General features: G+C 37.9%; 8 protein-coding genes across 9 annotated transcripts; 5 read left to right on the forward strand and 3 right to left on the reverse strand.

Moving 5' to 3' along the window:
- Positions 1 to 2,202, forward strand: VPS2.1 (SNF7 family protein). The gene is made up of 5 exons (XM_008243978.3): positions 1 to 179; positions 851 to 981; positions 1,209 to 1,313; positions 1,574 to 1,834; positions 1,947 to 2,202. Exons 1-5 carry the CDS (start codon positions 143 to 145, stop codon positions 2,082 to 2,084), a joined length of 672 nt encoding a protein of 223 aa, XP_008242200.1. The 5' UTR covers positions 1 to 142; the 3' UTR covers positions 2,085 to 2,202.
- A 618-nt stretch (positions 2,203 to 2,820) lies between these two features.
- On the reverse strand, positions 2,821 to 3,727 carry LOC103340555 (RING-H2 finger protein ATL52-like). The gene has a single exon (XM_008243979.3). It carries the CDS (start codon positions 3,593 to 3,595, stop codon positions 3,056 to 3,058), a length of 540 nt encoding a protein of 179 aa, XP_008242201.2. The 5' UTR covers positions 3,596 to 3,727; the 3' UTR covers positions 2,821 to 3,055.
- A 985-nt stretch (positions 3,728 to 4,712) lies between these two features.
- Positions 4,713 to 5,940, forward strand: LOC103340645 (F-box protein At5g49610-like). The gene is made up of 2 exons (XM_008244084.2): positions 4,713 to 5,753; positions 5,908 to 5,940. The coding sequence occupies exons 1-2, from the start codon at positions 4,713 to 4,715 to the stop codon at positions 5,938 to 5,940; spliced, it is 1,074 nt and encodes a 357-aa protein (XP_008242306.2).
- Positions 5,941 to 10,018: 4,078 nt separating this feature from the next.
- On the forward strand, positions 10,019 to 11,351 carry LOC103340646 (F-box protein At5g49610-like). The gene has a single exon (XM_089043234.1). It carries the CDS (start codon positions 10,101 to 10,103, stop codon positions 11,283 to 11,285), a length of 1,185 nt encoding a protein of 394 aa, XP_088899360.1. The 5' UTR covers positions 10,019 to 10,100; the 3' UTR covers positions 11,286 to 11,351.
- Positions 11,352 to 13,070: 1,719 nt separating this feature from the next.
- On the forward strand, positions 13,071 to 18,588 carry LOC103340556 (mechanosensitive ion channel protein 10-like). Its single transcript, XM_008243980.3, has 6 exons — positions 13,071 to 14,739; positions 14,841 to 14,964; positions 15,210 to 15,503; positions 15,582 to 15,784; positions 16,419 to 16,726; positions 17,188 to 18,588. Exons 1-5 carry the CDS (start codon positions 13,343 to 13,345, stop codon positions 16,690 to 16,692), a joined length of 2,292 nt encoding a protein of 763 aa, XP_008242202.2. The 5' UTR covers positions 13,071 to 13,342; the 3' UTR covers positions 16,693 to 16,726; positions 17,188 to 18,588.
- Positions 17,909 to 18,588, forward strand: PSBX (photosystem II subunit X). The gene has a single exon (XM_008243981.3). The coding sequence runs from the start codon at positions 18,051 to 18,053 to the stop codon at positions 18,423 to 18,425; it is 375 nt and encodes a 124-aa protein (XP_008242203.2). The 5' UTR covers positions 17,909 to 18,050; the 3' UTR covers positions 18,426 to 18,588.
- Positions 18,589 to 18,650: 62 nt separating this feature from the next.
- Positions 18,651 to 21,624, reverse strand: RPA1A (replication protein A 1A). Its single transcript, XM_008243982.3, has 2 exons — positions 21,164 to 21,624; positions 18,651 to 20,566 (listed from the first exon to the last, which is right to left on the reverse strand). Exons 1-2 carry the CDS (start codon positions 21,418 to 21,420, stop codon positions 18,865 to 18,867), a joined length of 1,959 nt encoding a protein of 652 aa, XP_008242204.2. The 5' UTR covers positions 21,421 to 21,624; the 3' UTR covers positions 18,651 to 18,864.
- A 480-nt stretch (positions 21,625 to 22,104) lies between these two features.
- Positions 22,105 to 25,610, reverse strand: LOC103340560 (thermospermine synthase ACL5-like). Of its 2 annotated transcripts, XM_008243983.3 has the most exons (11): positions 25,081 to 25,610; positions 24,715 to 24,856; positions 24,435 to 24,501; positions 24,243 to 24,337; positions 24,049 to 24,151; positions 23,667 to 23,755; positions 23,319 to 23,475; positions 23,144 to 23,219; positions 23,004 to 23,062; positions 22,749 to 22,885; positions 22,108 to 22,590 (listed from the first exon to the last, which is right to left on the reverse strand). In XM_008243983.3, exons 1-11 carry the CDS (start codon positions 25,154 to 25,156, stop codon positions 22,506 to 22,508), a joined length of 1,086 nt encoding a protein of 361 aa, XP_008242205.3. In that variant the 5' UTR covers positions 25,157 to 25,610; the 3' UTR covers positions 22,108 to 22,505. The 2 variants fall into 2 exon arrangements, with proteins under 2 accessions (XP_088899726.1, XP_008242205.3); XM_089043600.1 differs by lacking the exon at positions 25,081 to 25,610 and having other exon boundaries at positions 22,105 to 22,590; positions 24,715 to 24,926.
- Positions 25,611 to 25,719: the final 109 nt, after the last annotated feature.

Consider the following 25,719-nt stretch of genomic DNA (forward strand, 5'->3'; position numbering starts at 1 on the left):
GTAGAGGCAAAGCTTCAAAAGCCTTGGAACTCAATCTTCTGAGTAAGTCCTAATTGAACGCAGGCAGAGACGAGACGATCCGATCCGATCCGATCCGAATCAGAGAAGCTCCGGTTGTTTGCTTACCGTTTGATTGAGCGCCATGAGTTTCCTATTTGGCAAGCGGAAGACGCCCGCAGGTTTGTTGTAGATTGATGCACAGTTTGTTCAATATGCTTTTGTTTTCTGTTTTTGTATCTCAGTGTTTTCTTAAGGTTTCAATTTGTTAAAGTTCTGTGAATTTTATGACGCTCTTGATGTAAATATTGTATATATTGTTGGCTGCTTGAGGAATAGGTTTGGTCATCGGAGAGAGTGGTTGGAGGAACACCGAGAAATTTTGATAAGTTCAATTGTAAATAAAATAAATGATTTTTTAAGTGTTATGCGAGTGAGTTTCTCTAATTGTTGATTTTGTTTGTAGCTAAATTTGGGTGCAGATTAGGTTTTTAATCAATTAAAATAAATGAGTTCAAGCCGTAATGGTGTCATGTGTAACTTTCAATTGGGATATGTATATACACAACGAAGAAAATCTTAGTACTTGAATGTTTGGTTTGGCATTATACACCATTATTTGCACATCGATATCTGAATTTGATTACTCGTATGGTAATTGGGTTATTTGGTTCTTAAAATAAAATTTGTGTACTTTATTTGTTATGTGATGGTGTGCATCTGTCAGGAGGCTTGATTTATTTCTTGTTGCGTGGGTATACAACTCGATTTTGTTATTAGCATCAGTGTTTTGTTTAGATTATATAATTTATAAGCTGAAAATTTAATGCGGGTGTATCTTTGTGGATTTCAGAGCTTCTGCGGGAAAACAAGAGGATGTTGGACAAATCTATTAGGGAAATAGAGAGGGAGAGGCAAGCCCTCCAAGGCCAAGAGAAGAAACTAATAATGGAGATTAAGAAAAGTGCCAAGCAAGGCCAGATGGTGAGTTATTTTATCTCTGCTTGTTGCTCTTTTTCTTTATTTTATGGAAGGCCAATTTCAGTATCTTCCTCTGTTTGTATGTTTGGCTGAGCCTAAATTCCATTGGCTGTGCAGTTGATGTTATGCATGCTTTGAACATTTTACTCATTTACCTTTTAGCATGTAGACTTTGATTTGATGGTCATATTTCCAAACCATGGTGTTTCATTTGTCAAACTCTGTTTCAGGGGGCTGTAAAAGTTATGGCAAAAGACCTTGTTCGAACACGACATCAGATTGAAAAGTTTTACAAGCTCAAATCCCAACTCCAGGGTGTATCTCTTAGAATCCAGGTATATCCTACTTCCTGTGATTTACTCCCTTTAATTCATATGAATGGAGCACTCTTTCATATTCTGTAACACCATCGTATTTTATTGTATGGATGGTGTGTTGATATGACCTGCAACATAATTGTCCTTAAGATGAGGAAAATAAATACATTAATTAAAAGCCCAGGCTGATCAGAATAAGTTAACTTGACACAGTCATTAAGACTTTGTGGTTATTCTATTGGATGAGTTGCATTCTTAGAATAAATTTGTTTTTTCAGACATTGAAATCGACACAAGCTATGGGAGAGGCAATGAAAGGAGTGACAAAGGCAATGGGACAGATGAACAGACAGATGAACTTGCCATCACTGCAGAAAATTATGCAAGAATTTGAGAGGCAGAATGAGAAGATGGAATTGGTAACTGAAGTGATGGGTGATGCGATTGATGATGCTTTGGAAGGAGATGAGGAAGAGGAGGAAACCGATGAACTAGTGAGCCAAGTTCTTGATGAGATTGGAATAGACATTAACCAAGAGGTACTTATATCAATCTGAACTTGTACATCTTCCCTCTCCACTGTGATTGACCAAGAATTAAATTTTTTTGTATATCAGTGATAACAATCTTTTGTTTACTAATCTTCTGCAGCTCGTTAATGCGCCATCAGCTGCTGTTGCTGCTCCATCTGCAAAGAACAAGGTTCCACAAGTGGAAGCAGCTGCAACTGATGACACTGGGATAGATAGTGAGTTACAGGCAAGGCTAGACAATTTAAGAAAGATGTAGAATCCATGTATATGATTGGCATAGTGTGAAAGGTGAGATTTATTTTGGGCCTTGTAATATCTGTGAATTTATCGAATCAGGACTCCAGACAGAGATTAATAAAATTATATTTGATAAATTTGTACACAACAAACATGTAAGAATATGGGGTATAACAAACCCATTTATGTCTACTGCCCTTCTCCCACCCAGCAAGCATTTAGCCTTTCTCTACAATGAATGGAAGTGTGGAACCTAGGTTGGTTGGGAGAAGCTCTTTCTATGTTATAAGCCTAAAAAAAGTGCTTTAGAAAGTGCTTGCGAGCAGGAAAGTGGATGTACGGCTGCTTTCGCGAGAGTTCTTAATCAGCCTGTGTTTGCTTGGTAAGTAAGCTTTAGCTGCGCCAAAGGTTGCATTTTATATGCACATGATTTGTCTTTGGCGATGTCTAGTATTGTTGAGCGTTGTGAACACAATGACGGAGCTAGAATTTTATTTTGTGGAGTGACTTAAAAAGGCCCAAATAATATAAATTTTTTTTCCATTTGATACAATTACAAGTCTATGATACAGAATTGTCTTTGCAGAAATCACAAGATCTTTGTAAATGTGAGCATCTGACAAAAGTCATGACTTCAAATGTTCACCTCGAACTGATCAAGTTGACAAAAAAATTTATTTTTTATTTTTGGGCATTTTCGAATATTCAGATGAGAGAAGTAGAGTGTGTGGTCTGCAACTTACAGCTAATATAGCTAAGAACAAAAAAATTCAGTATCATATACAACAGTGGGCAGACATTGCCAGTTCAACTGGATCCAAATGAAAGGCAAAAAAATTTACACTCTGTCCACCTAATCCTTGTTTTCTACCATGCAAATTTCTTGTTATCCCCGTCCTTCTTCAGAACCCAACAAACACCAAAAACCCAAGACTAAGAAATGGAAAATTTCATCTCTTTCTTCTTCTATCTGAAAATGAAAACAAAACTTCAAACCAGCAAGACTTCTCTGGAATTGTCCTCCGGCGTAGTCGTTAGCTGTCGATGACACCACGAGCTCACGAGCACCGGAGCCCGGCAGAGGGGGCAGTCAGAGTGAGAGTAGAGCCACATGTCTATGCAAGGAGCATGAAAGGAGTGCTTGCATGTAGGCAGCTTCCTTACCTCTTCTCCATCCTCAAACGCTGATAAGCAAACCGCACATTCAACGTAGTTCTCAACCCCATCTTGTTGTGTCACCGATCCCTCTTTTTTCTTGTACTTGAAGCTGTCCAAATTCTCAAAGCTCCTGCTCCTCCTTGTTCTGTTGGCATCCATCAAAGTGTTTGATGATCTCGACGGTGGTGATTGGCCACCGTGGCGGTTTGGTGTCCATTTGATGAAGACAAGGTTGTACATGGCAAACACTATAGCAGCTGTTCCAACAACTATGAGGCCATAATACAACATGGCCAAGTTGGTTTTTGGTGGAGGAGGAGGGTGCGGTGGCTGTGAGAAAGGGCTTTGTATTGTGTAAGCCTTGTAACCCATGTTCGGGTTTTGTGAAGAAAGTAGAAGCAACAGGAGTTTTAGAGAGGAGAGGGGCTTTAAAAGTAGTAGCTAGAACTTGTATTTGCATAATCAAGAAAGATTCTCTAATCTATTTGTGTTAATTAAACTTAATTAAACTAATGACAAGTCGTTAATCGAAAAGCCGTGGTGGTTATGTAGTTGTAGAAATAATACACTTGTTTATAATCTATGGGGTAAAGAATAAGTGAATGAAGACAAGGAAATGCAACAATCATTAGAAAACCAAGCAAGGTTGGATGAGAGGGACTGAATTTGTAGATAAGATTTTTATTTTTTATTTTTTTGGGGATGAAATAGAAATTTCATTAGATAAACTTCAACCGTAGAATCAAAGATATCAATAAGACATCTAAAATATCAATCCCAAGAGCTACAAACTAACTTGCTAAAAGTAAAACTAACGCGAACAAAAGCCGCACTAAAGATATAATTATTCATCCCGACGATTGTTTTATTAACAAATCTTGTATTAATTGTACTTTCAATTGGTAAACGATGGCTTATGGATTACAATTAATAAATGGTTAGGATATGAATAAATCAATCTAAATTGTTATTTTATTTACATGTACATAAGAGTTATTGAATTTACATATATATAATGCTAGTTTATGAGTCAAATAGCCATCCATTATATACTCAAATAGGATAATGTAATTATATTGGACACGTGTATGTCTAATGTAATTTATAAATTAAATAAAAAATAAAAAATATCTCTCCAATTTTCCCGTAGTTTCTCGGTTTTCCTCCTCTCGCAGCTTACCGTATTCCTCATGGTGTTGTCTAATTTCCGCAACCAAACAAACCCAGCTATCGTACCGTATTCTTGCTTAATTTATTTTTCTTCTCCTAAACCAAAATGGGAAACATATCTTATCTTCCTCTCATTAATTTCCTAAAACCAAGTCTCCAACATCAAATCAAACACACTTAAATCAATAAAATTTGGTAATCCAATACAAAGTAAAACTGAAAAAGCTTGTAGTAAAAGAAATCCTTATAAGAGCATGATAAGAACATGATCAACACCAAAAAAATCAGTAGAGAATTCGAATCCAAGTCAGTCGATCCAATGGCCTCACCACTACCATCTCTTCCTTCAGAAATATTTTTTGATCACATTCTAACACGAACATCGCTCGAAAGCCTAGGCCGGTGCAGGCTGGTTTCAAAGGACTGGAATCACATCACATATGACTCAAGGTTCTGGAAATCTTTTTGCAAGAGAAGCGACACCATATCGGGGTTTTTAATTCAGAGCCAGAGCCAGATCGACGGGAAATACATACAAACGTTTGTGTCTGTAGATAACAAGGCCAACAAGAATTTTTCACACGCTATTCTCGACTTCTTGCCTGTCCCTGTCAAAATTGAAGCTGTGAGTCAAGGCCTAGTGTTTTGTGTGGACCAAAATGTCAGCGTGGTTCGTGATTATTTTATATGCAAACCTACCACTCTACAATGGGAGAAGTTACCAAATCCAAAGACTAGGTTCTTGACTTCAATGACTGCCATGGCTGTGTTGAGTTCGAAGCCTTTAAGGTACAAGATTATTCGGTTCTCGAGCCACAAGTATCCTTTCTCCAAGTTCAAGTCAAGACAGTACTATAACATGACATGTGAGGTGTTTGATTCAAACACTTGGGCATGGAAGCGGTTGAAGAATGTAAGTTTACCCTATTGTGTTTTATTGGGCATCGACCAGCCTTATGTAACATCATGCGGCGCGTTCTACTGGCTTGTTCGGCTTGCGAGGAGCAACCAAGTGTTTGCTTTTTATTACGGAGATGATAAAGAGAGTTGGGAGATTTTCGATTTACCACCTCCGATGGAGGAGAGTGGCCGTTTCAATTACAAAAAACTTGTGGAGTACCAAGGTAGGCTTGCATTGATCATCTGTGAAAGAGAGGTCATGGACTTGTGGGTTATGGAAAATCATGGGAAAAAGTTATGGAGCAAGCGGCAGACATGGACATTGAGCACTAAAGTGTGTAAACAAGTGGAGGGCTATATTCCTCCTCTTGCAGCACTTTACAACAGTGATATTGCACTTGTAAAAGGGCGCGACGAAAAACTCATATTTTACAATTTTGAAGATTCTAGTGCTAATGTGGTTAGTCTTGGGAATCAGCCCCATCAAGTTTCGAAGCTGCAATCGGATTTTTCGAGAGTCAATCTGAGGGGTCGATGGAGATGGCAAGATTTTAGTTTCATCTTGTTCTTGTTTGCATTTGGTTTGTTTTGTTCTTTGTCTTGTTACTTCTTAGGTTTCTAAACTTTTCCGGTCAGAGTCGGTGTAATTTCCAGTTTGTAAGAAAATAACCCCCAAAAAAAAAGGGAACAAATTAAGAGAGAAGCAGTAAAGCTTTGGTTTTAGATAGCGCTGAGAGAATAAATTAAAACTTTGGTTTTCTTTCTTCCGTTGGAGGTGGGGAGATGAGCTTCTGGGATCTTTTGGAATTTTGTTTTCGTAGAGTGATTGACACAGGCGTAAAACAGGAAAGAAAAACAAAGCCACATGTAAGTATGTATGTATATTGATAAAGAGCGAGTTTGAATTTAGCATTCCTGTTTGTGAAAAGGAATGTAATTTTCTTTGTTTCTCGTTTCTCTCGAGTAATCCTAAACCCAACTCGGAAACAAATTCTCACGCGTACTAATGTCCTATCCACCACCTAACCTAGGGACTTGTTCAACTAGTTTCTTTGGTCCCAAGTTTCCTACATCAAATAAAAGTTGTATAGGAAAGAGGAAAGAAAAAGAAATCCAAAAGCTTGTAGGAAAAGATATCCCAAAACGATTAATGATTGACGTGCTCTACATATGGAGTTCCATTTAAAGACTTCCATTTCTCTTTATAGCGTATAGCCGAACAGATATACTTTCAAAATTTCTATTAAAACTTCCATTTAAAACGTATAGCCGCTCGGCTATTTGTTTAAAATTTCTATTTATAGAGTATCGCCGCGCGGCTATACTATTAAAATTTCTATTTATAGAGTAAATCCGAGCGGCTATACCTTTAAAATTTCTACCAAAATTTCTATTTATGGTGTATAGCCACTTGGCTATACTGTTAAAATATTCTATTTATGTAGTATCTCCGACCGGCTATACCGTTAAAATTTCTATTTAAATCGTATAGCCGGGCGGCTATACGTTTAAATTTTCTATTTATGGAGTATAGCCGCTAGGCGATACGTTTAAAATTTCTATTTGGATGAAAGCAAGATAGAAGATCATCTGCAATATTCATGTTAAGCAACACCTTACAGATTTGGATGAAAACAAGATGGAAGATCATTTAGCTTTCACTTAAATGGTAAATCTCATACAGAAATAAGACACAAAAGGGAAAAAGAAAAAAGGATTAAGCTAAGCTAAGCTAAAAATATATTCGCATATATACTTGTCATGTAGTAAAAGAGCAGGATGAACCAACCATTAATTGTAAATAAACTCATCTCTTTCAGCACTCTGCAACTTCCCATCGATCACCAGAGCCTAATTACCAACAACACCAAAACAAAAAAAACAAAAAACAAAAAAACAAAAAAACAAAAAAAGAGAAAAATATCAGTGACCAATTAATTGATATGTGTGTGTGATTTAGAGTCCTTAATGTGATAGCTAACCAACCTTTCCAAATCACTTTGTGTCCAAAAGAACTGTCTTGGAACTCGCTTGTTCCTGCACGCAACACAGAGAGAGAGAGAGAGAGAGAGAGAGAGAGAGAGAATCAAAACCAGTACTAAATTACTAATATTGTACAAAATGAACTGATGATTTAATTTGCATGATGTGATTTCTCTCGGAATTGATTTGAATTTGATTCACCTTGCAGCAGAAATTCCAAAAGATTCATTAAAATGTAAACCCGGTTAGAAGAATTGGTTTTTTCGATTTTTTTTTTTCATGTTTGAATACTTGAAGGCGTACCCATTCAAAAGACCATTTGAGATCAGCTTCCAGCTGCTCCTCAAACCATTCAGCATGCTGCTGCTGATCAATTCCAATTGGGGGGGTTCTGATAATTATCCTTCTCAAGGATTAATTCAAACACAGAGAAGTGGTCCTCTGGAGGCAGAGGAACATAAAGAACCATGAGAGCAGCACACAGAAATGACAACATTTATGAACACAGTGACAACACAGAGAGCAGAGTAAAGCCGAGCGGCGCTACTATTAAAATTTCTATTTATAGAGTAACGCCGAGCGGCTATACTGTTAAAATTTATACTAAAATTTCTATTTATAGCGTATAGCCAATATTTTATTTATGGAGTATAGCCGCCCAGCTATGCCTTAAAATTTCTACTTAAAGCGTATAAGCCGGACGGCTATACTCTTAAAATTTCTATTTATGGAGTATAGCCGCTCGGCTATACTTTTAAAATTTCTATTTATAGAGTATAGCCGCCCGGCGATACTAGAAAGGCCGGTCGGCTATACTATTAAATTTCTATCTATAAATTATTCTCGCGGCTATACTGTTAAAATTTCTACATATGGAATATCGTCGCGCGGCTATACCGTTAAAATTTCTATTTATGGAATATAGCCGATCGGCGATACGTTTGGAATTCCTATTTTAGAATTGTAGCCGCTCGGCTATACCTGTAAAATTTCTATGCTTTCTGGTTGTCCCTCAAGCTTCTCATCTAGCATTGCCCAAGCATGGAAGCTCCTATGTTCTTCTTCTTCAGGGTCCTTTTTTGCTAGATAAGGATGAACATGATTCGACATCCAGACTTTACCGCACCATTTCCCTGCCACTACCTTTTCTACTTGCCGATCTCCTCCCATAGACATCAATTCTTGTGGGCGAGCTAGGAGAACTACGACCAAATGCATTGTATATACAGTAATTGTATGCCATCCGCCATCAGTAAAGATGCTAACGGCTAAGGCTATACTTGTAGAAGAGATTGATCCCCAAATTTAGAGCCCATCCCCATTCCCAATGGCTTCCTCACCATCCAGAGTCAATCCACTTCTCATCTTCCTCTGGGATCCCTTAACGCCGCTTCATTCCAGAGATAACTTATTCCGGCTCTTCACAGCCGTTAACTTCGCTTCATCCTCTATCCTCGGGTCGTCTGCAAATGTTTTTATTGGTAATCAGAGGAATAATTAGAGGATAAATGATAGGCATAAACGATATTAGTTACTTAATATTTTGAAAGATCCAAGACAAGTAAAAAAAAAACAAAACAGCTGAAGAACTTCTTGGTGTAACGAACACCATAAACAACATGTATCTAAGTTTCTCCTTCATGCAATCATTTCGTAAAACTAATGGCAAGTTAAAATATTCTATTTATGGACTATAGCCGAGCGGCTATACTTTCAAAATATTCTATTTATAGTATATAGCAAACAAACTAGTTTTATATTTTTATAACTTTTATAATTTTTTTTTTTAAAAAAAAAGGAAGAAAACCTCTCCCGACGATTAAATTTCACAGCAAATGTTTGCCGGATTAGACCTCTCCCCATTTAAATCCTACCTGCATGCCGACATTTACATGTCTTCGGGAGAAGTTTTTTAAAAAAATAAATGCAAAATTAGTATCTTTAGGTCAATAAAATTTTATTTTAGTAATTAAATAATATCTCAGCCTTATTTATTTACTTTCATTAGTAATTATGTTTTAATTATTATTTTTTTAGTGAATAATTAGTATTAAATATTTTAATTAAATTCATAAATTATATTACTTGATAAATAGTAATTATTTTTAAATTTTTTCTTTAAAAAAATATTTAAATACTAATTATTCACTAAGTAAATAATAATTAAAACATAACAACTAATTAAAGTAATTAAAAAAGAGAAATCTAGATTATGCTATTTAAAAGGTACAGCCGCGCGGCTTTATAACATTCTATTTATATCGCAGCTATCTATAACTTTAAAATATTCTATTTCTATAGTATGGCCGTGCGGCTATACCTTTAAAATATTCATATACTATATCGAACGCAAACTGAACAAAAACAGCTGTGACTTTGGAAAAAGGAAAAAATTAATTGAAAGACAGCTGTGAGATGAGGATTATTTCTGAAAAGGACTGTAATTTTTCTAGGTTCTCGTTTTTAGTTTAATTTTTCTTGGTTCTCCTAACCCAACTTGGAAACAAATTCTCACTCTTACTAATTTCCCATCTACCTAACCTAGGGACTCGTTCAACCAGTTTCTTTGGTCCCAAGTTTCCTACATCAAATAGAAGTTGTATAGGAAAAAGAAATCCAAAAGCTTGTCGGAAAAGAATTCCCAAAAGCTCTATATATAGAGTTCGTCAGTCCAGCCTCTTTCTTTCTCTCCAAGCTTATATCTATTCCAGTTCAAACTTTGGACATGATTCATATGTGAAAACAAAAACACCTACATAATACATAGATTAGCAGAGGATCCGAATCCTATAATTTCGGTCGACGTCTTTCTTTACTTGCTCCAATGGCCTCTCCACCATCTCTTCCTTCGGAAATATGGTTTGATCATATTCTACCGCGAGTTAAATCGCTCGACAGCCTAGGGTTGTGTAGGGTGGTTTCAAAGGACTGGAATCACATCACATACGAGTCAAGGTTCTGGCAATTGTTTTGCAAGAGAAGTGACACAGTGTCTGGGTTTTTATTTCAGAATTTCCACGATCACAAACTCTCATCAACGTTTGTGTCTGTCGATAACAAGGCCAACAAGACTTTGAAGCTCTCAATACTGAACTTCTTGCCTGCCCCTGTCAAAGTTGAAGCTGTGAGTAGCCAAGGTGGCCTAGTATTTTGTGTGAACCAAAACCATCGTAGAGTACCCGAATATTTTGTGTGCAAGCCTACCACTCTACAATGGGAAACCTTACCCAATCCAAAGACTAGGTACTACACCCGAAGTAACGCCATAGTCGTGTTGAGTTCGAAACCTTTAAGGTACAAGATTATCCGGTTTTCGGATCCCAAATCTCCAGTCAAGTATCAACTGCACCAAACCCTTATAAGGTGCGAAGTGTTTGATTCAAACACCTGGGCATGGAAGGAGTTGAAACATGTTAGTTTCCCCTATTCTGTGTGGTTGAAACTCCCCCGGCGGCCTTGTGTAACATCAGATGGTGCGTGTTATTGGCATCTGACGAACAACCAAGTGCTTGCTTTTTATTACGAAGACGATAAAGAGAGTTGGGAAATTTTTGATTCACCAGAGCGGAGTGATAGTGAGTACTGTGCCATGCACACCAAACTCGTAGAGTACCAAGGTCGTCTTGCCTTGATTTACTCTGAAGGAGGGTTGATGGAGCTATGGGTCATGGAAGATCATGAGAAAAAAGTATGGAGGAGACACAAACTGATTAGTCTTGATGGGCTTGAACAACTGGTGGGGCATTATCCTTCCCCTGAAGCATATTACAACAGTGATATTGCACTAATGGAAGCGTGGCACGAAGTAATTTTTTACAAATTCGAAGGAAGTCCAAGTAACAAAGTAGTCAAGCTACAGCATCAACCCTATGAAATTTTCAAGCTGCAGTCTGATTTTGACATAGTTAATTTGAGGGGTCCATGGAGATGGCAAGATTTTAGCTTCATCTTCTTTCTGTTTGGATTTAGTTTCTTTTGTTATTTTGTGCGCTTTCTTTTAGGTTTATAATTAAATTGTACACTTTCGTTAAAATTAAAAGAAACGCATGATTTATTATAATCAAAAGGGTTTGAGATTTTGGCTAATTAATTAATTTCTTCTGTTTTGATTTACTCCTTCAAATCAAGTGGCTGTGTTGTATAAAGAATTGCCCTGCCAACTACATTGACTGGAGGCTTGATGTAGGAGGGAGCCATTGTCAACTTCTGTGATCAATTCATTGATTCAACAAAATAATTCATCAAACACATCTCACTTGGAAAAACAAAAAAATCAAAGGAAAGTAATTTTACTCCTTCATTCCTCTTGGATTTATTTCCTTCTATTTTTCTTTTCATCTTTTTAAATCAATTCATAGAAAAAGGGAAACATGTGAAGTTACACTAGTTTTTTATTTGCACGTTTTACACACGTGAGATATTTGGTTTGCACTAAAAACATATTTAATGTATCGTAATTAGATCGAAGACCTTAACTGCATAGGAAACAGGCTGCGCCATCCCCCACCAACCTATGCAAAATTCTATCTCACATGTCAAACATGTTGGCTTTATATTTTTTGAAGAATATAAGTCAAATGTTGGAAACTTGACTAAACAAAATACAATATATAATCAATATTTCAACTACTAATATCATCGGGGTCTTTTGTATAAAACCCCCACACCTACTAAATAAGTGGTTAAGTTGAAAACAATATCAATATTACTAGTAATGGGCCAATGGTCCATCCTTACACAAATTAGTATAGAATTACACAATAAGTCAAGATGACACTAAAATTTAACGTTGATTAAGGAATCGGAAGATAAGACAAAATAAATATAATTAAAGTTCAACATGTCTTGAATTCAACTGACATGACATTGAATCAAGAAAAAAACACCATAAACTGAACATAAAATTTCTCATATATATGAATGATGAGATCCAGAGTCTCTGTATTAGCATCGGTGCATTTACACGTATTTAAAAGAATGGTAAACATTAAATTAATCTCATGAACGTTAATAAGTCCACGTCAGCATAATTGTATTATTACTAAAACTCACAATTTGCACCTTATTATATGTATTCAATACCTATAAAAATAATGAAAAAAAAAAAAATCTCATCGCATCAACCACCCCCCTCTCCGACCCACCCCCTACTGCTAGCCAATTTCGCTACCCCCACTCTCTCTCTCTCTCTCTCTCTCACACACACACGGACCTTCCTCACTAGTTGGAGGGCACGTTTAATATTTTCAACTGCAATACTTGCGGTTGTGGCAAATTAACTTTCTTTTATGAATTTGCATGTTATTAGATCAATTTATTGGTTAGCATTTTTTTAAAATGCGTATAAATATATTGATGCTAGATGTAGAGGCTCAAGATCTATGAACACGATGATGAGTTACAAACTTTATAGTAAAGTTGAAGTGAAGGACAAGACAACATACATGCATGGGCTTTAAAATGCCATAATTAGTATCTCCAATTACAGGATATGTACTTGCACCACTACGCTCCATTAGAAAGCTCTGCCACAAAAGAGCCATAATTTACTCATAATTTAAAAGTTCCAGATTTAATTTGGTCGCAACAAGTTGCAGAGCACTAACAATAACAAAAGAACTGTTAATATATTTAACAGGACAGAAATGTTAATCATTTTTTTCTTTTTGTTTTGCCTTTTCAAATATAGTTTCTTTTGTCTTGTTGGGTTGCTGTTGGATTTGTTTTCAAAGTACAACTTGTTCTTAAATTTCGCGGCTCTATCAGTCAGTCAACCATTTCCAGCTCCAAAAGAAGTTTATATATTAACTAAATACATTACAATTTAGCTTCCTGGTTTTCTCAGACTTTGCTCTCTCACAAAGTTCACATTATACAGCAGTTGGCTAGAAAATTGCTTCATGCTCTGTCTCTCTCCGGACAACAGAACAAAGATTCTCCAGAAAGTTCATTACTTTCCCGGAAAAGGAGAAAAAAAGAGGTTCAAACTCAAAGGGTATCTTATTCGCTATTTAAATGCGTATCTGAAGCGCTAATCTTCCGCTACAGTAGCAGTGGAAAGTGGCCATGGACGGTGGAAAAGACATGGAGGAGAAGAAAGGAAGAAACGAAGTCGTTTTGCAGATTTCGGTCACCGAAGGACAGACTGGTTTGAATAATGAAACCCGAGGCTCGAATCTTGAGCTAACGGAGCTTCGGAGCCTCAGAGTGTCAGGTTCTGCTTCTCCTTCTCCAGAGATTTCAGGGCAAAGTCTCACACCCGGTAAGCCTCCGAAAGTCCCAACCGAACCCGCTTCTCGACGAGCTTCGTTTTCGAGGTCTGCGTTCTCAAAACCCAAGTCGAGATTTGTTGAGCCAGTTCCTCCTGGTGAAATGAAGGTGACTGATGAAGATACCCAGTTGAAGTCAACTGCTAATTCGCCTAATGTGGCATCACCAAGCTCAAAAGCCACAGCCACAACTCCAAGAGACACTCTAAGATCAGCCCCCGTAACCCCACGAACACCGTTGATCGAACCGGGTGGCGAGGAAGACGATGATGATGAGGTGTATAAGACTGCCAATCTTAAGGTGCGTGAGAAGTCCGGTAAGAAGAAGTTGAAAAAGTTGGTCTTGATTGAGTTGATTGTATTTGTGTGCGTTGTTGGGTTTTTAATTGCTTGCTTGACTGTTACTAAGTTGGAGCACAAGAAGATTTGGAGTTTGGAACTATGGAAATGGTGTGTTTTGGTGGTGGTTGTCTTGTGTGGTAGATTGGTCACAGAATGGTTGATTAATGTTCTAGTTTTCTTGATTGAAATGAACTTCCTGCTTAAGAAGAAAGTTCTGTACTTTGTTTATGGATTGAAGAGAAGTGTGCAGATTTTTATTTGGTTGGGTTTGATTCTTCTGGCATGGGCTTTTTTGTTCGACGGCCACGGGGTGAAGAGGTCAAGGAAAACCTCTAGGATTCTAGGTTATGTTACAAGGGGCCTGGCTTCTTGTCTAATTGGATCAGCCATATGGCTGGCGAAGAATTTGTTTGTGAAATTAGTAGCTTCTTCTTTCCAATGCTCGAGATTCTTTGATCGGATTCAAGAATCAATCTTTCATCAGTATGTTCTCCGCACCCTTTCAGGGCCTCCATTGATGGAGATGGCAGAAAAAGTAGGAAGGACACCAAGTACTGGCCAGTTGAGTTTCAAAAATATGAAGGACGCGGCGAATAAGGGGAAGGAAGGGGCCAAACAAGAAGTGATTGATGTAGAAAAGCTCAAGAAGATTAAGCAAGACAAAGTTTCTGCTTGGACCATGAAAGGGTTGATTAATGTTGTAAGGAGTTCTGGGTTATCTACCATCTCCAACACACTTGAGAGCATTGATGAGGATGAGGGCGAGCAGACAAATAAAGAGATTACTAGCGAGTGGGAAGCAAAGGCTGTGGCTTATGATATTTTCCTTAATGTAGCCAAGCGTGGCAGCAAGTGAGAATTTCTATCTTTTTCCAAAAAATTCCTCCAACATTTTGGCAACTTGCAGTTTGAACTTTATTTTCTCACTATTTTTTTTCTATTAAATGGACTAGGCACATTGAGGAAGATGATCTCTTGCGCTTCATGAAAAAGGAGGAGGTCGACCTTGTACTTCCTCTGTTTGAAGGAGCAGCAGAAAGTGGAAAGATCAAGAGAAAAGCTTTGAAGAACTGGCTGGTAACTTCTTTATTTGGTTTGTTTATTTTCTTTTTTGGTCTGAAACTTTTCTTTATTATACTTCCAGAACTGACATTTTATGAGCTTCTTGTGATATCCAGTTGGCACACAAAATTATAAATATTTAAAGCTACCCTTCCATAGGATCTTAATTCTATATGTTGTGGACGGTGAATTTCTATTCTTCTGTTGGTCAACAACATAGAATTTTAATTCATGACTCTTAACATTCTTCTTGTTTTCAGGTGAATGTCTACCTTGAACGCAAATCACTGGCACATTCTTTAAATGACACTAAAACAGCTATAGAGGAGCTGAATAGGCTTGCCTCAGGACTTTTGCTTCTTGTGATCCTTATTGTGTGGTTACTTCTGATGGGATTTTTGACAACCAACATACTGGTCTTTATATCATCACAGCTTTTACTGGTGGTGTTTGTGTTTGGTAATACTGCGAAAACTGTGTTTGAAGCCATCATATTCGTCTTTGTGATGCACCCATTTGATGTAGGCGACCGTTGTGTTGTTGATGGAGTACAGGTAACTCTGCAATCCTCATTTTTCAAATAACTTTACTGCTACTAAAACAACTTCACTTGACGCATTGAAACCTGACAGATGATTGTTGAAGAGATGAACATATTGACAACGATCTTCTTGAGATTTGACAATGAGAAAATATACTATCCAAATTCAGTACTGGCTTCTAAACCCATCAGCAACTTTTATAGGAGCCCGGAGATGGGTGATTCTGTTGAATTTGCTGTTGATGCTTCTACGACGGTTGACACTATCAATTCTCTAAAAGGCAGAATAAAATCGTATGTTGACTCCAAATTACTCTGCTTCTCAATTATTTATTGGAATTGAATTTCACAGTCGTAAGGTACTCTCAGTGTCGTACAACCAACTTATTATTAAGCATGTAGCATCATTTTATAGAATTATAGATAGATTTATACTTATAGCAGCTGTTGGAATTTATTTGAAACTGGTGGTGCTATTGCTCACATTTTCATGACATACAAGATTAGAGTTTAGAATCCTTGGAAACAGATAGGTTCTTGCAATGAACTTAAAAGCTACAAACTACATTTTTCGCAAGGAGTCATCAATAAAAGAGGTTATGTTTGGGTGATTCTGCTATCCTACTAAAGAAGAGTTGTTTCTTTGACTGACATATTCCTAACAAGAGTTTATCAAAACAAGCACAGATGTGCAGTTTTATTAATCTATTTTGTATCTTTTGGTAGCCAGCTCCTCTTTCTTTTCTTTTTTTCTTTTGTTCTCTCTCCTCTTTTGGTATGGGAAATGATTTACTTGTGATGTGATCATGCATTGCTGTTAATACTTCAGTTTCCTATCTTACGTTCTCTTTATACAAAACATCCACTGGCACATGCACACCTCTAATTTGTACACACGAGTTGCTGAAAAAGAAAGTGAAAATTTCAGGTACTTGGATGGCAAGACTCAGCACTGGCGTCCCACCCATAGCGTGGTGGTTAAGGATATTGAGGATGTGAACAAGATGAAAATGGCACTTTACGTTACGCATACCATAAACTTTCAGAACTATGGAGACAAGAGCAGCAGGAGATCAGAATTAGTCTTAGAGCTGAAGAAAATATTTGAAGATCTTGGTATAAAATATCACCTCCTGCCTCAAGAAGTTCATGTCCGTTACGTTGGGCCAGCTACTTCAGAACTTCCACCGACATGGCGGTGATCTTTTCTTTGTGCAAGAATTTTCTCTGCTGCAAGTACGTTCCTTTCTTCTTTTACGCTAATGACTCATCCATGCTTCCAGTTCAATCTTCGTTTTCATGACTGAGGACAAAGATTATACAATTGATGATCAAACACCTAAAATAAGAAAGCTTTCATAAATGCAAACTGCTTAACATCAATTTCATGTGAATGTGCAACAAGCTAGGACTCAAAAGGCACCAACACTAGCTGATGGCCTTGAAGCCTTTTAACCTTAGCTCAAATAATAAAGACCAATCAGAAACACACATAAAAAATCCAGCAATGGCTGTTGAGCTAATATAACTCTGTATGTTTGATTAGCGAAGGCAATGAGAAGCATGCCTTTCTATGCTCTTGTAGTTCTTTGTCTACATGGTCGCATTGATTATCCGGCCTCTACTTTCTTTGCATAATTCTTATAAAATGATGAAGTATCATGTCATCAACTTGAAATTTTCATCGCATTTGCTAGGGCTCAGCGCTAACGAAGAAGACTCTACAAATCTGATTGGAACCAAAAGGAAAATGTTAGGAAGTGTTGCAATTCATCTCGAGAAAGTTTTTTGAAATACACTTCTGACAAATTCGTTGCATGAAGAATGCCCAGTGGAAGGAGGAAAAGCCTCAACACTCTGATATTGAGATTTGTGAGAGAGGTGGAAACCACGATGTTGTCTTTTCAGAAACTGTTTATACAAATTTTGAGTGAATTCATGTTCATTGCAAAATTGATTATTTAAATACATATACTCTTTATAATTTATTTTTTCCTCCTATGTCTAATATGTACATTGAGCACTTGCCTCAAAATCGAGTTTCAATTGCATTGAATGCCAGAAACGGTGACGTATCGACCCTGTAGTTAGACGAGTCTGAACTAAAAAGCCCGTTAGAAATGGATCAATTAAATTGTCTAACTTAGATTATAATGGGCAAAACTTTGCGATGGCCCAATTAAACATAATTTTCCAATGTGGAAAAAATAATAATTTAAATTACAATCTATAATATTAAAAAAAGACCCCACCTTTTGTAGGCTTTGATGCACTTATTAGACGATTCGAATGTGAAGGATGTCTACAAATTTCAGTCTGGATGGTGATTGGGCCAATAAGATAACCTTATCCACCAATCACAATTGAGAGGCTGCCACGTAGGACAAAGATAAATGACAGGGTTTCCACCTCTCATTAAGGTTGCTCTTCTTTCCACCACCTCCATGACTATCTAGCCCTCTCTCTCAAAATCTCCCACACCACCAACAACAGCAGCAAGACCTCAATCTGACCACACACAAAATTCACAGAGAAAAGCAGTTGGTTTTGGAAGAGCAAAATGGCATCAACCACTGCAGTTACAATGGCTATGCCATTGCCCAATGCAAGCCAAAAGAGGATCCAATCCTCCTCAGAGATCTTCTTCAAGCCACTGCCAGTGAGGCCCTCAAGGGCTTTAACACCAGCAGCAGCATCAAGATCAAGTGGGAGACTTGAAGTCAAGGCTTCCCTCAAGGAGAAGGCAGTTACCGGCCTGACCGCAGCCGCGCTCACGGCCTCAATGGTGATCCCGGAGGTGGCCGAAGCCGCTTCCGGAGTCTCTCCTTCTCTCAAGAACTTCTTGCTCAGCATTGCTGCCGGCGGTGTTGTACTGGTCGTGCTCGTCGGTGCCGTAGTTGGCGTGTCCAATTTCGATCCTGTCAAGAGAGGCTGAGAATTCTGATGCAGACTTACTGTTGATGATTTTTCATCTTATTGTATCTGTTAAGCAATGGTTTATGTTTCTTTTGTAATCGTGTAATATGTGACTACTCTTCTCCTTCACTCGTACTTTGGCCGACAACTGTGAATTATATAAGCTTCATTTTTCATTGCAATTTTCCATTTTCCATTTTTCATAGAAGAAAATAATAGAGGGCAAAGGAAAATAAAAACGCCATGAACTCAATTCAGAAATTTATATAGTTTCCCGTGGCTACGCCTACGTTTTACAAGGCCTATATATAAATGAAGTTAAATGCCGATATGCTGGCATCAATTCACAGAACAACAATTTCTGTGCGAGCTTGTCCAATGCTAAGTGTAAATAATCTCCACAGAGCGCAATCTGCTGCATCTAACTAAAACCGTTAAATCGAACTTGATCATGTTCATTACCTAGTAAACTTCAAAATCATGTCAAGCATGTACTTGCTCTCTGAAGAATAGTTCACCTTATCTGCCTTAACGACCGTGATCTTCACCTTCTGCTCATCACCGTACGTCTCCTCTTTGATTTTAAGCTTGAAAAGGAATTGGTTAAAGATACTGCTCCGAACTATGTCTCCGAATCTTGCATCATCCTGCTCTTTCAACAAGTACAAGTCCTTTGCTGAGCAACCCAAGATCTCTTCCCCAGATTCCTGGAAGGCCGTTGCCCAAGTCAAACCAGTATTGTCTTGAATTTGGGCTTGAAGCAGATATCTATAATCACACTCCTCAAATTCTTGATCGCACCTGTCACACTGCCATCCTCTGTTTCCTGACCTTGACACTTTTTTGTTACACTGCCTATCTCCAATCATCAATGGGCAAGCTGTGTAACAGAAAGAATCTGTTTTAATGAAAGATATCGTGGCCTTCACAGTGACCCAATCCGGCTTATCTGATCTTCCAAGACCTTCATCCTTGATCTGAGAAACAGTTTTGCGTATCTCATTCTTACTTCCTCCTGGAACAATGTCTTTAGAAATCGACACAGAAGCAGTATCCTTGCCCCCTCGATCAAACCACTCTCTCAAGCTATGAGAGTCAGGGATATCTGGGTTTATGAACAGCTGTGTAGAATGAATTGTTCCTACGGACTTCCCACTAAAATCATTAATCTTCCCAGCTTTAACAGCTAAAACTGGAAATAACCCAGAAGCCAACATATCTTCAAGCCTTTGACCTTCCCTGTTGCAGACATCTCCCCAAAGGGTTAGCTCAACGCTCTTGCCTGACCAATCCCTTAGATTCACAATTCTTCTCTGAGTTTCCATACCATTCTTCCTCATAATAGGAACAGAAGGGTTGACAGATATCACAATACCAATAATGTCAACGATAGAATTACTATCAACATTCTCAATTTCACTAATATGCCTGAAGGAAAACTTCTGCTCTGGTATAGAACCATCTTCGTCAGGGCAGAGCTCCACAGTTGAACTTGCATCCAAAGTTATCTCCCAGTCGTTTTTCAGATGGTTGAAGTTCTTCTGGGCAGGTTTCAAGCTACCCTTTGAAATCAAGTAAACTCTACCAACCTCAATAGTATCGTAGAAGCGGTCAAGAACAGCATTGAAGCAGGTCACTCGTATTTCCCCTCCTTCAGAGTCAAGGAGATCGAAAGAGAAAACCTTACCATCTCCTCGAGCATTATTATACCGACGGGGATCCCCTTTTGCTGTGACCCTTGCCTTGATAGCCCACCTTCCCTGATAAGGATTCAGAGCATTAATAGGAATGATCCGTGCCGGTGCCTCGTTCTTTACGATTGAGCCATGATTTTTGTACTGTGGGGGTGGCTGGTAAGGAGGTTCGACAGTAGGTCGGAAATTTGGCACATTGTGAACAGAGTTTTCAGAATGAAAAGTAGGTCTCAGATTCGGCCCACGGTTAAGAGAGGTCCCTGAATGAGAAGTAGGTCTGAGACTCTGCACATTGCGTACAGATTGTTGAGAAATCATATAGTTATTGCCATCCCCGACTGAGTGCTCAAAATTGTTATTAGGCAATGCCTTTTGAGCAGTTGAACCAGATTCAACATATGGTTTTGGATCCCCAATAATCTCAGAGTCCAGTATGATAGTTTCCATGTTCAGCACTACAATAATCCTGTACAAAGAGCGGAAAGTCAAAACTCACTGCTTTTAAGCTCTCTAGTTACATTAGTTTTTAAGTTCTCTTTTTTTCAATACAAGTTTACCTCATCATAGCTTGTGATTCAACCCAACAAAAATAAATTCCTAGCTTTATTGCACAGATTATATTCTTCGTTTCTCAAGATAGATGAACATCAAACGCATAATTGCGTACCATTGCTAACTTTGACATATCCCCAAGATCAATATAAAATACTGAATTATTAGAGACAAGATGCAAACCGACACCCCAAAAAACCTGAACATATGGTTACATAGAGTGAAACTTTTACTTCTGATACTTAATGTTAGCTCATAAACTGATTTAATCAAAATTTGAAACGTCAATTCCTTGAAACGCAAATTGCCTCTGATCACTGCTCAAACAACCACAATAATATTCAACTTTGATTAAGACTATATAGCACTCGTTTCGATTCCATAACTTAAAAATTCCTAAAATCATCAGACACATTTCTAGCTTTTTCTAACCACAAGCAATTATCTCATATCAAAACCAAAATCAATCTTAATTAACCAAAAATCGGAAATGAGAGAGAGAGAAACGGACTTGCGGTTCTGGAAGTAGTTGGAAATGTAATCGGTGAGCTGGATGATGGAACCTTTCTTGACTTGGCTCGTCTTGATTCGGTCGTTGAGCTGCGTAGCGACCATGGCGTGCTGACACGAAACGGCATCGGAGACTATGAAACGGTACCTCTCCTGCTTGCCGAGGAGCTTAATATCGATTACCTGCACCAATGGCTTCGAGTTCAAGTCGCCGGCTGAGATCGCCGCGATCGCGTTCGGCGTCAGGTGCACCGGCATTCTGAGGAACCCTAGGCGTAAGTCAATTTGAGGAGGAAGACGGTGAGGCTAGTGACTTAGTCACGGGATAGAACGACGGGTAGATTTGGAATTAACGAGAGATTGTTGACGGAATGAGAGGGAGTGTAATTGGCGGGGTGTTGCAGGAAATAACCGACCGAGAGAGAAAAGGGATTTTGATTTTCGAATCGGTTTACGGGTTTTATATAGGACGCTCGAACTTTTGAAATTACAGTTATGTCACCGCCCTTCCTTAGCCTTCAAACAACTGACCCCAAAAAGAAAAAAACTTCTCTCATGCTCTTCGTACAAAGTAGATTATTTGCTCTAGAGTTCGTAATTAAATTTCACTTCTGCTTTACGATTTTAATCTGTAACAATCCTTGATTGATAAGACATACTAGTATGATAACTATATCACCATCTCACGCAATAATTTACGTATATGGAACTCACAATGCATCAACGGTCAGATTTTACTCTATACGTTTAAAAGACTAACGCTAACAAAATGTGTAGGGTTTTTCTATTCTTTATGGTACAAACCAAGCTCATGTGTGTATCAAATGCAACTTGCAAATTGTTTGATCAAACCTAGCTTCATTTAAATTTAGTAATGTACTAATGATCAGATTTCGCCTATAAGCATATGTTCATATTAATGGTCAAATTTCGCCTATATGCATATGTTCGACTAACCGTAGAAAAATCCAAAGGATTTTTTCTCCTCTTGTACAAACCATGCCCATCTATGTGTTGCAAATTGTTTGATCAAATCCAGCTTTACATTAAATTTGGCAAAGTCTGACCTAAAATACTTAATAGTAAGTCGAAGTTAGATGATTTTGGTAGAGTTGATATGGGGTTTGCTCTAACAAACATTTGTTTGCTTCTGGGGTACCAAAAGGTGGGGACTTAATCCAGTGACATAATGGTAAAGCAATGGTAGTTGATTATTTCCTAAAATCCGGAATTTGAGCCAATGGTTTTGTCAAAAAAAACTTCAATTATTAGTTCTGAGTCTACATGCCCAGATGCTTTTATTCTTTATCACTGGTTTTCCTTTCAATAGCACATTAGCCCCCCTATTCTTCTGCATTCTTTGCAAGCCCATGCCCATAGACGAACCTTACGTTTTCTCCAGTCAAGACTTGAGTTTCTTTCAGAAGCCTGCATTGCAACAAAAAATTTACTTTAGCATAGGTAGGGATGATCCATTATCCATAAAGAGTTCATGCAGAAAACATTGTCAAATTCCAGGCTATATGGACTGATATGTCACGTAATTCTTCTTAATTCGTTATGGAAATTGTAGCATTCCAACTTACGATGTGCAGATCATCTTGTTTACTACAGTGGATGACACAATGGAAGCACCATCTAAATAGAGGAGATCGCCTCTAATTCTTTTCTGGATTCTGCTGTTGAGTTGTTCAACGTCCAATTTGAGTGGTTCATCTGAAGCCTGTGTGCAGATGTTAGTAGTTAGGCATCAAATGGAACAGAATCAATGTGTTTCGATAGAAAATTCCTCCTCAGTTAATTCTAATTTCATGGTGGTTAATTACTTAATTAGTACTTACCAAAACCCATCCACATGAATCTGCATAAGATGGCACATGAGCTGTGTATGCAATCACATCTGCAGAAAAGCAACCTTATTTGTCATGCAACAGAGAAACAAGGTACACGAAGTTAACCGAAATTGAAAGGAAATGCTTACACTTGAACACATGTTTTATAGTGTTGTATATTGAAGTGAAGATATCCTTATGGGAAAGAATTCCTGCCAGACCAGCCTGTTCATCGATAGCGTAGAGCAAGATAAAGACACAACTTGGAAAAGTTTCAAGAAATGAACCAAAGCTACCTGATTCATACTAGTTTACTGTATTTACTTGAGTGACAAAGATGCCATTGTCTTTGAGGTGGGGTTTTATGACTTGCTCATAGAAGGGTTTGGTGTAAAGGTCATTGCAAGGCCCTCCCTCTATTGGATCTGGTAGGTCTCCCACAATCACATCAAACTTTTCTTCAGTTTTCTCTAGCTCATCCCTTCAATCACATTAATTACTCTTACATATCAGTTCATTATCAGACCAAGATTGTTTCTGGCATACATCAAGGCTTGCTTAACAACCGAAAACCAATATCTTCTGCTCATAATATCTGTCCTAAAGGCTTTCACTTGCGATTGAGAGATTAAACAACAAATTAAAGCAAAGAAAGACAAACTAGCTACTTACTTTGCATCATTGAAAACAATGTGGAGCTTATCGTCATGAAACGCCTCCTGATTTTCTGTCAGATGTTCTCGGCAAAAATCGACAACCATCTGCAATATTCATGTTAAGCAACACCTTCAGATGCCATGCTAAAGGACATTGCTACACAACCAAATAGTAGATATACATTTTAACCAACACTGATAAAAATACAGATTTGGATGAAAGCAAGATGGAAGATCTTTTCCTTTTTTTGGTAAAATATGTGGTGAGGGGGCGAGGGTGGTGTCAAACCCCAAACAGCAAGATGGAAGATCATTTCGCTTTCACTTAAATGGTAAATCTCATATATATATATATATATATATATATGTGTGTGTGTGTGTTTTGAGAAGCATCACACCCTGTCAATGTCACACATGATAACTTTCTCTACATCTTTGTGCTTTAGTGACTCTCTTGCTGTTGACCCTTCGCCACCTCCCATTATAAATATTGTTTTTGGGCTGAAACCAATTACACAGAAATAAGACACAAAAGGGAAAAAGAAAAAGAAAAAAGGATTAAGCTAAGCTAAAAATATATTCGCATATATACTTGTCATGTAGTAAAAGAGCAGGATGAACCAAGCATTCATGGTAAATAAACTCATCTCTTTCAGCACTCTGCAACTTCCCATCGATCACCAGAGCCTAAATATACCAACACACAAAAAATAAATAAATAAAAGTGACCAATTAATTGATATGTGTGTGTGATTTAGAGTCCTTATTGTGATAGCTAGCCAACCTTTCCAAATCGCTTTGTGTCCAAAAGAACTATGTCTTGGAACTCGCTTGTTGCTGCATGCAACACACTGAGAGAGAGAGAAAGAGAGAATCTAAACCAGTACTAATATTGTACAAAATGAACTGATGATTTAATTTGCATGATGTGATTTCTCTCGGAATTGATTTGAATTTGATTCACCTTGCAGCAGAAATTCCAAAAGATTCATCAAAATGTAAACCCAGTTAGAAGAATTGGTTTTTTAATTTTTTTTTTCATGTTTGAATACTTGAAGGCGTACCCATTCAAAGCAAAAGACCATTTGAGATCATCTTCCAACTGCTCCTCAAACCATTCAGCATGTTGCTGCTGATCATTTCCAGTTGGGGGGTTCTGATAATTATCCTCCGCAGGGATTATTTCAAACTCAGAGAAGTGGTCCTCTGGAGGCAAAGGAACATAGAGAACCATGAGAGCAGCACACAGAAATGACAACATTGAAGAACACAAGTTACAACACAGAGAACAGAGGAGAGGACCAATTTCTGAGTATGTGCTGCAAGAAAAATGTGACAGAGAGGACCAATTTCCAAGTGTAAGTGCTGCATTAAAGGCAGCTTTGTTGTTTTATTACTTGCAGGATAAGGTTTTCTGAGTTTGGTCTTACCTTCTTTTTTGTTCTTTCTAAGATGTGCATGTGGATCCCACCTTTGCTTCACCTGAGCTTGGTCTTGCCTGCCCATTTGGTAAACCGTGATGAAGCACTGAGCCCGTTTTGCATGACTGAGAAATGTAAGCACCACTGCCTAGGTGGAAGCTCGCGTGGAACGCGTCAACCCCTTCAATCAAATACTTCGCTCCTTACATGCAAACAGTGTTTCTTCCATACACACACTTACACAGGTGTTGAAGCTTTTCTTTTCCTACTTTTTAAAGATCACTTTTGTAACGTGTAAGACTTGCAATGCACGAAACCAAACACTGCCATGAATTTTTTTTTTTTTTTTTTTTTTTTTTTACACAAAAAATTGAACTTAAAACCTCAAACAGAGGAGTAAATCACCATATTACCATGCATAAGGTGCTGGACACGACTTTTACTTACCTATTTAACATTCATGAAAGAATGCGGATGAAGCCTAGTCTTTGATCAGAACTATTGACTTTGAACTGGCAATTGCCGTCTTTCTTTTTTTTCGGAAAGTGAATTGGAAGTACCATATTTCCCATCAATAAAAATAACAAAACAATGTTGTGTTGGAACAACGCAGAGGGAGCTTTGACAAAAAGAAAGACAACGGGGGAC

This window comes from Prunus mume, linkage group LG8 (genome assembly GCF_029339155.1).
Source record: "Prunus mume cultivar Tortuosa linkage group LG8, ASM2933915v1, whole genome shotgun sequence".
In the NCBI taxonomy this organism is placed as follows: Eukaryota; Viridiplantae; Streptophyta; class Magnoliopsida; order Rosales; family Rosaceae; genus Prunus; species Prunus mume.